This window comes from Patagioenas fasciata, chromosome 6 (genome assembly GCF_037038585.1).
Source record: "Patagioenas fasciata isolate bPatFas1 chromosome 6, bPatFas1.hap1, whole genome shotgun sequence".
Lineage (NCBI taxonomy): Eukaryota > Metazoa > Chordata > Aves > Columbiformes > Columbidae > Patagioenas > Patagioenas fasciata.
The window spans coordinates 17703838-17717211 of NC_092525.1; the positions used below are offsets into that span (position 1 = coordinate 17703838).

The following is a 13374-nucleotide window of genomic DNA, read 5'->3' on the forward strand; positions in this document are numbered from 1 at the left end:
AACAGAAGATGAGCTTTCAAGATCTCCAGGACAAAATGCTGGAGGCAAGAAAAGAAGGAGACTTGTGGATTCTGGTGGAGAAAAAAGATCGAAGGCTTAAGAGTTTTGGAGCTGTTATTTTGTATGAATGAGGCATTTGAAGACTGGACACAGCAACAGCAGCCGTGGTAAAATGTTTGAGGGGTTTGGAGCAGGAGGCATCAGCTTGACAGATGTTTGAAGGCAACTGAGTTGACGTGTCGGTCATGAGCTGCCGTGAGAACTGGAACCAAGGGAAAATAAAGATTCAGAGCACAGAAGCATTTGAGTCATGGTCTTATTTTTTAAAAAAATCTGCTCCTTTTTTTTTTCTCCTTTGTCTTTTTGAATAAGATCTGATGAGTGTACATTGGAGAAGACTGGTGAGAACAGAGATTTCAGTAGTATGATCAGGAGAAAGAAGTTGAACTGTATTCACTTATAAAAGAAGGAAAATTCCTAGAAAAGGCAATTAATTAAAAATGAAAGGGAGAGGAACAAGGAAAGAGAGAAAACTGAAAAGGGGCACAGAAGAGTGACCAGAAGATTCATCAAGTAACAACACTAGCAATGATGATAACAGTGATGAAAGATGATGATTTATCATACTGCTCCCCCCCAAACTGAGGAAGTTTACTGTTTGAGGCCATAAAAGTTATACATTATATTATATCCAACAGCATGAATTAATTTCCTTGCCTAGTTTTACTGTGCAGTTGAGATTTCTTGAATATTTACACCTGAGGTCATTCCTTTGCTACTCAGACACTCCTCCCCAGCTCAACACAAAAGAGCATCTTACATAAGTGGCATTTTTCCTTAGCACAGGTGATGAGCTTTTCCTGCACTGCACAACAAATTTACAAGTACTAAGCAAATCCAGTTACATAACTGAAAGTCCAACACATATGCACCACGGTTGCCCAAGCACTCTAATGAAATGTTGTGTCACACTTAAAATAGTTTAAATTCCCTCCTGTTTTATAACATGCTAAAGCAAATTGAAAATATGTCTGGATTTGCTCGGTGTTTTGACTGCATTAAACACGTACTCACACGCAAACATTCCTGAGACCTTTTCCTTCTAAGTGTGATTTTTTTCGTTTCTGCAATAGTTTACCTCTCATCTAAGGTGAAAACACTTAGGCACAGGTCTTAACCAACTGATATTAAAAACTTTTAAAACGAAGATAAGAACCTTCCATTGTTTCATTAAAAATGAACCTGGAATAATCCAACCTCCTTTACAAATCGATCCAAGTAGAGTTACACCCATAAATATGTATATGTGTGCATATATATATGTATATATATTTACCACAATACAGATACCCTGCTTTGAGTCTGACCACATTTTACTCAACTAATGCCCAGCAGCACTGTCTTTCCATAACACACATTTCTCCAAACCTGCTGGTGGGGGTGAGGTGAGAAGCCCCCATTGTATCAATGCTGAGAGGTACGACAGATGTTCAAGGGAATTAATGTCTATAAACCTAAATGCGACCGACTACAACCAATTGAAATGCTGGAGGAAGCTGAAGAACACACTGAAACCCTTACAGCATGTAACTCATTTGGGTGGCTGTTATTACTGCTTGGATTAAGGAAAAAAAAAAAAAAAAGGCAGAAAGCCTGCATGATTCTAGAATTTGAATTGAATGCTGCTACACCCCAAATGCGTTTCAGACTGTGTATAAAAAAATTTAAAAGTCAGTTACCCCAGTTCTATCAGTAGCAAAGTTTGCAGTTTTTCCTTGTATTTAACAGCACAGAACAAACTGTTAAGAGCTATTAAGCCACTCTAAGCAAGTAATTAGTTAATTCACTTCAGAAGTAAATACAGCTCTGAAATATTTCAGCATGACTCAACCAAACCATTTTGAAACAATGTGCTGTTTAAAGAGCAGCAGAAAAGGATGGGTATTTCAGGTACCCCAAAACATCTGGCTCATAGGGCTACAAATGGGACAGTCGCATCCCTTCTCCTCTGGTCCAACCTATGGAATAGGAAGGTAAAGGGTATGGATATGGGTATGGATACAGGTGAGCAGGGTTTAAAAACATTCCCATTACTGAAAGTTTTCTGATTTAATCCCCACAGTCAACTAGTGCATATTTATAGAGACTTTTGGAATTTACAAGGTGAATCATATGAGAACCATACAGAGTAAACTTAGAAAATGAACCAACGAGACTCTCCTAGGTTTTCCTGAATTCTATATGTTGACTAGTGCTTATGGCATGGCTTAACCAGGTTAAGTGACAGTCAGAGCCTCTCACAATCAGCTGCGATAGCAGCAAATTGGCTATTTGGGGTTAGCAATTTGAAGGGAGGGAAAAGTAGACTCTTAGCTGGAGTTTCTTTGAAAAAAAATGGCTGAAAGGCTATTTGTAGCCAGCAAAGAAAGTGTTTCAAAGCCTCTGGCCAGTGAAGTTCAAGCCTTTTCCAGCATTTAACTCCAAGAGCACCCGGCCCAAATCACCCGCTCTGCTCTGTGGTGTCATCTGCAGTCGGAGCTGATGGGGGCAAAGCAAAAAACACGTCCTGCAGGTTCTGAAATGAATTCACGTGCTCTGGCTACAGCAACGTAACGCCTGGGAAAGTTACCGGCTGCTGTCTTTGTTCGGCAGAGATTAACCACGGCACACACAAATAATGGGCTGGATTTATTCCGGCGAACAGAAGCTGAATGACAATTGTCACGGCACTGCATTATACATACTTGGGCTGCCTCCTGCTCTGCTCATTTAACACTTGCCGGGAGTACCGTGAATGAATCTCTGCTCGTTTTTCCCCTGCTAAAAGCACAGCTCCATGCACTGTTTCGCAAACCCGCGCCGATACCCAGCAGATCTTACCATGTATGTGCCACCGTAAAGCGACGACGCTGGCGGATGCTTTTATTCACGAGCAACTTTCTGAAAAAGCACGGAGAGTTCCTGGGTGAGCTGCGAGGAGAAATTTTTGGAGACGTAGGTCTATTCCCAGGCAGCTTGGGAAGCTCGAGCTCTAAATGCATTTGTTCTTTGAAAGTCCTTATGTAAATCTCTGACTCGGGAGTAGCAAGTTCCCTAGAAGAATCTTTTGCTGTCATAGTTCAGCCGTTCTGCGAGCTCTCACCATTCAGAAAACCTCGCAAAAACACATCACGCAGGCACCGCTGCAGATTAGAAACGCTGATAAATCGGCAGAGCTTACCCCGCTCATTCACAAGGGCTGGGCTCCAAATGGAAACGCTGCCTGAAGCGACGGCAGCATAAATCGAAGGACGATAAGCCGGGGCTGTCAGAAAACCCTTTATCAGCCCAGCTCTCCCTCTGAAAATGCGCCCGAGTGTTTGTGCGATGCGCTTGCCTGGCAGCTCCACACCGAGCCATTCAGCCCCACGCACCAGCTCATGAAAAATTCATCACAGCCGGCTCCCGATCAATCCCTTTCCTATAGCATTTTGGCTTCATGTACCAAACAGAAAAAACACACTGGATTTTTCTGCGTGCACTACTAAAATCAAGGAATTCCCTAGCCTGTCTCAAGCCAAGTAACCCAATTCATTCAGGCCCGGTATGTTTAATAAAAACGTCTTCATTCAGAATTAGTTTTACCCGTGCTGCAGTAGCTCCACCCATGACATGCTTATTGGCTCGGTATTATTTTGACAACTGGACTCTGTACAGCCCTGCCGTGTGTTATGAGCATGTCAGACCGTCATGAAATTTTAACAAGTCGTCTAACACCGTGACTTTGCTCCTGGGCATCACCCCGGGTGCAGCCGGAGGGACCCCCGGGATGGCAGCAGCACTGGCTTTGATAGAGAAAAGGTCTGGTAGAAAACAAAACACAACACACAACAAAAACCACACCACACAAAAAGCAAGGAATAATATTCTTCAAGAGCAAAGCAGGCAAGAATGCATGTTCCACAGCCAAAGCTTCACTGTCCTGGGATCTACAGATGTCAAAGGGCAAAATCACTGCACAGCCCTGACCCAGCAACTGGCGCTGGAGAAACCAGCCCAGGGAAAGAAAACACAGGGAAACATCAAAGATGGGGGTCCTGGCACCTCCCTGCAGAGAGAATGGAAATTAATTCCAATTAATTTAAGCAATAGATGTATTTAGAAACACAAAACCCAAGAGTTCTTTCCGGACATGAACACTATGAAACCAACTACTACATCTGTATGGCTGAAACAAAAAAAATTCAGGCAAGGAAGTTAAAGACAAGATTTGATGCTAATAGTGAGAACGTGCTAAATACTACAGGGAGCAGCAGAGCATCTTTCTAACAGGTCAAAAGTAGGTGGCCTTAAATGTAAATACAATGATTCTTTTAAAGGAGGAGAAAGGAGAGAATATAGCCAGAAAAGAAGTTACCAGACATTCTACCTAACCTGCTGCTATGCTCTTCACCACTGGCATTTATTATTATTTTTTAAGTAGAAAGGCCTGCCTAAGCCTAACCTAAGGAAACTGCAGTGTTATCTGGTACTGAGAGGTTCCCGCAGTAGCAGAACAGGAACGTTTAATGCTTTAAGAATTATGACATCTGTGATCTGTTATTCTACATCTCGACTGCACTGACAGCCAGCAAAAGACAAAGGGAGGCTTGAGAGCTATGCTGAATGATAAACAAAATCCACACAGACGCTTAAAATCTGGAATTCCAAAAAAGAAAAAAGAACTTTCTAACTCACCAGGGAATCAAAATGGCATACTGGATGGCTCTGTGGAAAATACATCTGATATTACCTGAACAGTACTTTTATTAAACTATAAAAAAGGCAAGGAGAAGAAAGGGAAACCCATTTTCTAAAAGTGCTCTGCTAGAAGACACTCTGTACAATGGCATGTTCCTCATACGGAGGATGCACTTTGCTTATCTGAACCCTGAGACGTTGCAGAAGCAGTGTCCATTAAGGGAGCGTTCCTCGTTATTTGGCCATTCATCAATTAGCAATGAGATGTCCGCCCCACATCCTGTAGAAAGTACTGGGGTAAGACACGCAAAGGCTGGTGACAGAGCAAAGAAATGCAAGAACGAATGAGCTAATAAAGTGGAAAAAAAAGCCCAAGTGTCACCCACTGCTCTGGATATCCAGCACGCAGGTGTGTGTCCAAGCTGACGTCCAGGACACCAGTTGCTTGGCGCACAGCCTCAGGGTATTTCGAAGGGTGACCATTAGCAAAGGGTATTTCTTCAGCTAAATATCTCCCAGATCTTGGAGGTTACCTGAAAAAGGCTGTAGAACAGCTCTCTTTCTGTTCCAGCGACCATCCCTTATGCTGCCAGCTCCTGATGTCGCCCGCGCAGGACGCGGTAGCCCATGTCTGTGTGTCTCCACTGATTTGCAGTGTCGGAATTCCATCGAGACATGCTGCTTCACTCCGGGATAGGCCAGGAAGAGGTGAGAACAAGAACATCTCAAGAGACTTGAGCGAACTGATATGAAAGGTTGGTATCAGAATAAATTTGGCAATAATTCTTAAAAATTAATTTTGCTACAGTTGCTGAGGATACTGTCAGGAACAGGAGGCAAGGGCAGACAACCCCTGGGGTACCAAAAACCAGGAGAAATTACTGGGTATAAGGACCAGTTCACTGAAATTCCCCTAATATACAAACAAAAACTGTCAACAGACATCTCACTATTTTCTGAACTCCTGCAATGTCCCAGCAACACAGAGTCTAATGCAATAATTTGGCCATCGTTACAGATTACCGTGTGCAATAGGATCAGGAGTTCCAGAGTAACAAGTAGTTTCAGCTCATCAGAAAAGAGGTGAATAATACGAAGGAAGAGTTGAGGGGGGGAAAAAGACGATTAAAAGAAAAGGGCCTGGTAGAGCTGGCAGGAAAATGAAACTGCTTGGAAGAACAAGGACAATTAAGGAAATTTTTTAAAGTTTAAGTATAGTTGTGTGAGTTTTCGTACAAGTGTCCTAGCTTACCAAAGCATCCAGGACTGTGGAAGGTTTTAATATATTTCAATATATTTTATTAGAATCACTGATATAGGTGGAAAACAATATTTTCAAGTGTGCAATTCCTCATCAAAGGTTGATCTTTATGGTGTTGAGAGCAATTGCTAAGCAACAAGAATACTTACTTTTTCTTTACAGGAGCACTATTATTTACTTGTCTCTAAGTAATAATTGCCAGGATAAAATAAAACACCAGGGAAGAGGCAACTATGAAGTGTCCTGCAAGGTTCAGTAGGAAAGGACGAGTGGATAGTTGCCTTTGCAGTCAGTGGCAGAGGAATTCGATAATTCTGCCATACAGCAGACTCTCCAGAAGCACATTTATATAAAAACAGGGAGGAAGGTCCCCTCTGAGGCTTGGGTCATTGTTCCATCCACACACGTTAGCAAGGTATCCCAAAAAGATAATGCCAACCTGACAGCAAATTAATTAGAACAACTCTTTCAAGGGATTGCAGTTTGCTGGCACTACTTTTACTTCTATTTAAAGGAAGGAAACCTAGGGAAAACATTTTGAATCAAGTACAATCCTTTCCCGAAATCCTAGCTTTTAGTATTCTGCCTTCAGAAGCATAAATAAACATATCTTTCAAGCTTTCAGACAATTTGAAAATTCAGACTGTCATGTGTGCCAATCATAAAATACAAACCCCAAATCACCCCTGTATATTTCAATTGTTGTTCGGACAATCTGCCCTCTGAAGGCACACAGGTAACATGTGCTCCTGAAGCAATAAAGAGTCTGTTCCTCTGTGTGTGTTAGTCCTGGCAGGACTTTGCTGGTTCTGTTCAGTGTTTGCCTGGTTCAAGCCGCGCATCTGCGCAAACATGGGATTGTAAAGGTCACTCGAGCAAGACAGAAACCTCTAGAACCTTTATTAATAGTTGTTGATGCACAAGGGAAGGATTTAGCTTGACTCTTAGAAGCCAGTATCCTTATTTTAGACTATAATTTGAACACATTTGATATAAAAAAAAACTATTGAGCCAGCAGCAGAATGGAATCTCACAGCACTATTGCTACTTAACATCTGGATTTCTGCCAAACCTACTGGGTGGGAGATGGGTTGAGAGAGCATCTATGATGGACTTCAGGAGAGAAACTCCAGAAGCCAATTAGCTTCATTAGCTCAGCGAGATGAAAGGGCAACATGGTCCTGAGTAGGAGGCTAATAGGTCAGCTAAATCATATTCCATTATAAAAGAAAAGGATTGATGAGAGTAGGAGTGATCATGCAAGAGACTAGAAACTGGAACTGGGTCATGGAAGCAAGTGATGAGTTTAGAGGAACAGAGCAGTTGAGAAGCATCTGTGTTTGTGAAAGGGCAGAACAAGATTTTGAGGAAAAGGGGTAAAGTAAACCAAAGTAAGGGAGAAAAAACCCAAAAACTAGAAAATGACAACTTTCTCTTGGACTAAACCAATGAAGACATGTGAGCAGAGAGAAGCAGAGGCAATGAGAAGGTAGAAGAGAGAGCTGCGAATACGCGAATAGTCACTTGCACTGGAAAAGAACTCAGCTAAAAACACTGTAGGTAGAGTTGGGAATAAATTTGCGTTGGAAATGTCACAGGAGTAACATGGATGTGATCTGCAGCTGGAAGCCTAAGGCAGAAGATGTAATTGCTGAGATGAGCCAGCGCTGGGAATAATAAGAGCAGCCCAGGCAATGGGAGACAGGAGAAGATGCGAGAGGAGGGAAATGAATCCAACAGAAGAGAAATGTCTAGGAGGAAGCTTAGAGCAAGACAAAAAATGTATCAATAGACTAGAAGCTGTAGAAGGGTGAGCAGCCAGGAAAAGAGGTGCCAAGGAATTGTGCTTCAACGTGAAAATGGAAGTCGCTGTGGATGGAAACGATGGGCGACGGCTGGTGAGAAAGAGCTGGAAAGGCAGCAGCGATGTGAAAAGAAGAGTTGGATGCAGCACTGCTAAAACCTGGAAAAGATTCCAAGAAAATTAAAAAAAAAAATCAGTACAGCCAGCGTTACACACAGGGATGTGTTTGCGGGGAAGAACTTCAATGCTTCCAGTGATGGAATTCATTCTCCAGACACAACAAAAGCAGAGAAAAAGTGAAAAGAAAGGTGAAGAGTATAAGCTGACGAGTCTAACATGAGAGGAAATGATAAAATAGGTATCTCATGTCTTCTGTATTTACTTCCTATCATGACCAAGAGGCCCCACCACGTCCATTCCATCAGCGAGAGCTGCTGGTTACACTAGAGGCAGAATCAGTGTTAGCCAATTCTACCCCATCCTAGTCCCAATTTTACTTTTAGCATCAAATCAAAGTAGCAGGAAATCTGATGATAGCCTATGATTGTCATTTTTAAACCACCACACCAAATTCTGATGCTTTAAAATACTTTTAGCCTGCATAATAAGAATTCACCCTTCTCATTTGAGATGCGTTGGATCAGGCGCATCTCCCTACAATGCAGTAAAGCCAAAACACAGCAACAGGATCAAACTTCCAAAGCACGCAGTACAAACGTCATGCTTAACAATAATATAAATGTAACAGCAAATAAATATTATCTGGAAGCTGTGAAGAGATGCTGATGTATTAAACTCCTTCAGCCCTCCCTTAATAATATCTGCTTTAATAAGAGGATGAGCGAAGCCCAGTGCAGGAAAGTCTCTTCAGCCCAGAAGTGTGAGGCTTTTTGCTCTCAGTTTCGTATATTTTCAAGTAAAAAAAAAATATATACATATATACACACACACACACACATATATATATACACACCTGCCTTTGGCCAGCTCCAATGTCTGCTGTGTCACAAGCTAGCGCTTCTAAAAGATGGCTCCAAGATGGAAAACTTTAAATGACACGTTTGAGGGGTTTTCTTGTACTTTCCTGAAAGTTTGCAGAACAGAGATGCTGAACGACAGAGGCAGAACACATCACTAATTACCGGTTTGCATGACAGATTTCCCACATTTAAGCAGCGAAAAGAAAAACCCAACAACAATTCTCTGCAATTTATAGCACCGCTGGCAGATAAGGGTTTTCTATGTTTAATAGGTCAAAATTATACAGTCTGTATCTCCATTCCCACAGATTTAGGGGCCTCTGAAATTTTCTGTGGGGCAGACACAAGTAATTCTTGTCCAGGCCTTTGAAGCGATATTGTGGAGCACTATACAAGGTCAGAGAAGACCGAACGGCGGCACCCAGCAACCCTTCGTTTTGCAGTGCAAATGCTGAGCCAACCACAAAAGAAAGAAGCAATTGGAAAAGTCCATCCTTATTTATTTTAGAGAGTCACGACAGCGGTGCAGAGCAATCACTCACATCTGTGAGCTTTGCAAAGGCTGAACACAACCCACCCGATACAAACGGGGACCTTTTGGGCTCTCTCAATTTCATCAGCATCCAGATGCTTTCAGACAGCCTCCTTCTCATTCAATAAGCAGCTCTATATACAGTTTCACAAGTTTTTAGGTCTTAAAACATCCAGTAACTCCAGCAAGGTCAGAAAATTCAGAATACTTTTCAGATGAGTCACAAATAAATGAGCTTCGTCTCTAAGGAAGATACCTGGAGAGTTCTGAGAGGCTTGGATGCTTGTCTGTTCACACTGAATTACTCACCCACGTCAGCCAGGTCATTGTGCCATTTGAGCAGAGCACCACAGGGCGTCCTCTGCCACAGAAAAGGTATTTGCATTCAGAACAGAGATGAAGAATTCAGCCTGATGCCTTTCACCTGCCATTTGGTCCTGAAACTGGATTGGGTACAGTTTTTTTCCCACATTAAACCTCACCACTGAAAGACAGAGACACAGTTTATCCGAGTTCCTTGCACTTTTTAATATTTAAAGAAAAAAGTACTATTTCTCATCATGCCACAATGGCATTTTTTTCCCCACAGGTATTTGTTGTTATCTCCTCGCAGATACGTATGAGGAAATAAATTTATATACTATGAGCCCTTCAGGCATGATGTAAGATACCTTATTCGCAATGGTAATTTTCCTTAGCAACTTTGATTGTGCTGGATTTAGAGTATTTCTCAGAGAACATATAAATACCTCCTATATTATCCATAGTGAGTAATCACATATGTTAGACCAATCTGTATCGCTTGCGATTATTTTCTTATTTCAGAGCCATATTTTACAGATGAATTCAATAAGCCAACTTATTCTTCAGAGGCAGAGACCTCTGGGGTCACTCCAGAGAAAAGAGAAGCCAGTGCAAAAAAAAATTTACAGTTTCACACATCCTTTACATCTGATGTGATGAGAAAAGGCTGGATGCTACTACAGAGATGCAGCATGAAGGAATCTCTCAAAAGATACGGAAAGGACATAATACAATGACAAGTACAAAAAAAAAATTTCAATATTGGTCTGCGAGAGCAACGTTCTCACTGATAACATAATCCTGTGTGGCCAATTCAGGTGCCCACATGGTCGGGTCAATTGTGATCCTGTCACACATTGCCCTGCAAAACTCCAGTTTGGTTTGGTTGGCAACATCTCCACTCACACGGGCAGTGGGAAGGACACAAAAATGAATGCTTGGCCTTGGACAACCCGCCTCCTCCTTTGAAAGAAAGGATTTAAATCATCTTCGTGAGCAAATGTATTTCTCTGTTACTGGTCTCACCTGTGATATCTGAACAGGAACAGAAAACTTCACCATTAATCCGAGTCTGCTCAGCTTTTGTATTTTATTCTTGCTCTTCCACGTTCTTAGTTCTGCAGCAGGTGACTGACAAAACATCATTCCAGTTTGCATGCAAGTTGTTTTAATTACTTTGTGTTTCAGATCATCTACACCTTATCACCTCTCTCAAATTAAACAGCATCATGTTTATAACATCCGTTTATTTATAGTTATTTTTCCCTAAAAAAAACCCACAACACAGACAGGTAAAGCTCACTACATTTAATGTTCAACAGCACGGTTGTAACCTCCAGCTTTGCCAAGCACCTCATGTTTGGTGCTGGGAAACAACAGAGAATTCATTGTGCACAACTGTCCAAGTTCCCATACCGCTCTGTCTATTACCGCTTTGTCCATTATAGCTTAATTCAAGGGATAAATTAACAGCCAAAACCCCAGAGAGCATTGCACTGCCAGTGCCAATAAAAACAGGGTTAAAGAGAGGAGGTGGCTGTGGCCTGTCCACGTATAAAAGAAGTCTCATGGTTTTCTGAATGGAAGAGCATCCAGTGATGGGTAACGAGTCTCCCAGAGCAGCATGTTGACTGAGAATCTGCAGAATGTGACCGAGCCCAGAAGCAGTGGACAACGCTGCGTTCTTGGTCCTCCAAGTCATTCCAACCATGCTCCCAATGGTAGGATGGACCCAGGAAGGAACTGACACAAAAAATAAGTTTAAAGATTGCAGGAGGTCACGACACAGCTACTGCAAACACATAAGAGGAGGTGCAAAGGTATTTGACCCCCACCAGTGCCAGGTGGATATGGATCACAAGTAGTTAACACATGCAGAGGGCACAGGTTTGTCCTGTCCTGACAGCAGAAGCTCTCCTGTCTCAAGGGTAACTTGCCAACTAGAGTAAGCAGTCACAGCAGGTCAGAGATCATAGAACAGTTTGGGTTGAAGGCACCTTCCCAGTTCCCCCAGTGCCACCCCTGCCATGAGCAGGGACATCTTCACCAGCTCAGGTTGCTCAGAGCCCCGTCCAGCCTGGCCTGGGATGTCTCCAGGGATGGTTCATCCACCACCTCTCTGGCCAACCTGGGCCAGGCTCTCACCACCCTCAGGGCAACAATTTCTTCCTCATGTCCAGCCTGAATCTCCCTCCTTTAGTTTAAAACCATCACCCCTTGTTCTATCACAACAGGCCCTGCTCAAAAGTCTGTCTCCATCTTCCTTATGGGCCACTTTTAAGTACTGAAATAATAATTGATCGACAATTGTTAGTAAACTAATTTAGTAGCTTGGTTGCAGGTATTTAGAAATGTGACTTGTAAGTGGACTTTGTTGAGTTTTGCCTGGGAGTTGAGTGCCCAGCGTGTGGAATCCAACTCAAAGATTTCAGCTCCCCAGACACACAACCCCCAGGATGGGGGGCGCAGAACCTCTGTCAAGGTCTGTTCCACATCCGTGGCACGATGCCAGGATGTGGAGTTGCTTCCCAGCCCCAGGGCAACCTATATCCACTCATCTGTCCTGCTCCCTCATCCCTGGTCAAGCATAAGGTCAGGCATGTGTCACACACAGCAACAGTCACCAGGCCGCAGGGACACCAGCAGCGTGCAGGGGCGGGAAAACGTGCACCGTTTTGACATACGTAACATTCATCTTAATCCTTCGGTGGATTTTAGAGGTACGTGCACCTTCACAGCAAAATTTCAAGCAACTTTGCTTGCACAGCAGCACAAAACAGAGCGGCTGAGCAAAACCACGCCGAGCGCCGGCGATCAGCTGAGCAGCAGGAGCTGGTTCTCCAGGTAACAAAGCAAACTGGGCTTGATCTTCCCTTTCAGATGAAGTCATCATTAGTCAGAATTTTAAAGATAAAAGAGGGTTGTGTCAAATTCTTGTCTGATTCAGCTTTTGTATCAACTGTATTTCCATAATCTCCATTTATTTTATATTCTTGGGAGGACGAAGTTTGAGCATAATATTTCAGAAGCTTCATTGTCTTTTGCTAATTAACAGTGACTCATTTCTTTCCACTCTAGATACATTTCAAGCTGTCTTATTTCATTCTGGATCGAGGTATATAATTATAATTGAATCATTAAAAGCTTTTTTTGTGTGCCTACAGCTACCTCCGTTCTGAACAACTAGAATCTCCAGGCAAACCTTGCAAGCACCAAACTTCAGCATCATCTTCAATAAAATTACTGGGCTCACTTTACAATTCATACAAAAAGGGGATGCTATCGTTTTGAGCGCATAAGCAGACTAAAATTCAACTAATCAAATAAATGCAAACTAAGAAAAATATTATTTTGCAATGGCAAAATATAAATTGCGTACAAAAAGACATTTACAAAATAACGACATTTTTAATTCAAAACCTATGACTAATCCAACATTATGTTTAATCTTAAAATTCCTCTATACCAACAACACCACACATAGATCATAGTTGTTCTATTTAGGCCTTCTAGAAAACATAAAAATAAAAATAATATTCCAACTGAGAAGATCCAAGAGCTTCAAAAACTGACAGCAACAGACAATGCCTAAATATAGGCAGCCAAAACACTTATCTGTGTATTTTTAGCTGAGAAATAACTTTGGTGATAGCTCAGAGAGAGCGCAAATTATTTTTGCAGCCATTTCTTTTTAGACAGGTTTACATTTGTACTGACTATATATAAAACGCGCAAGCGGTGACCCCTAGATATTTGCGTAACCCAATATTTTTTC

The 13374-nt window shown here is 42.2% G+C and overlaps 1 protein-coding gene across 3 annotated transcripts in view; it reads right to left on the reverse strand.

Annotated features, from left to right (window-relative positions):
* Window positions 1–13374, reverse strand: part of PDE4B (phosphodiesterase 4B) — a 200432-nt gene that overhangs the window by 153819 nt on the left and 33239 nt on the right. For 2 of the 3 annotated variants that reach the window (XM_071810065.1, XM_065841891.2), the window contains exon 1: window positions 2881–3551. The exons of the other annotated variant lie outside the window; for it this stretch is intronic. In XM_071810065.1, the coding sequence (XP_071666166.1) occupies window positions 2881–3116 (236 nt within the window). In that variant the 5' untranslated portion in view covers window positions 3117–3551. Of the gene's footprint in view, window positions 1–2880; window positions 3552–13374 lie in introns of those variants that run through there. 3 annotated transcript variants of the gene reach the window in all.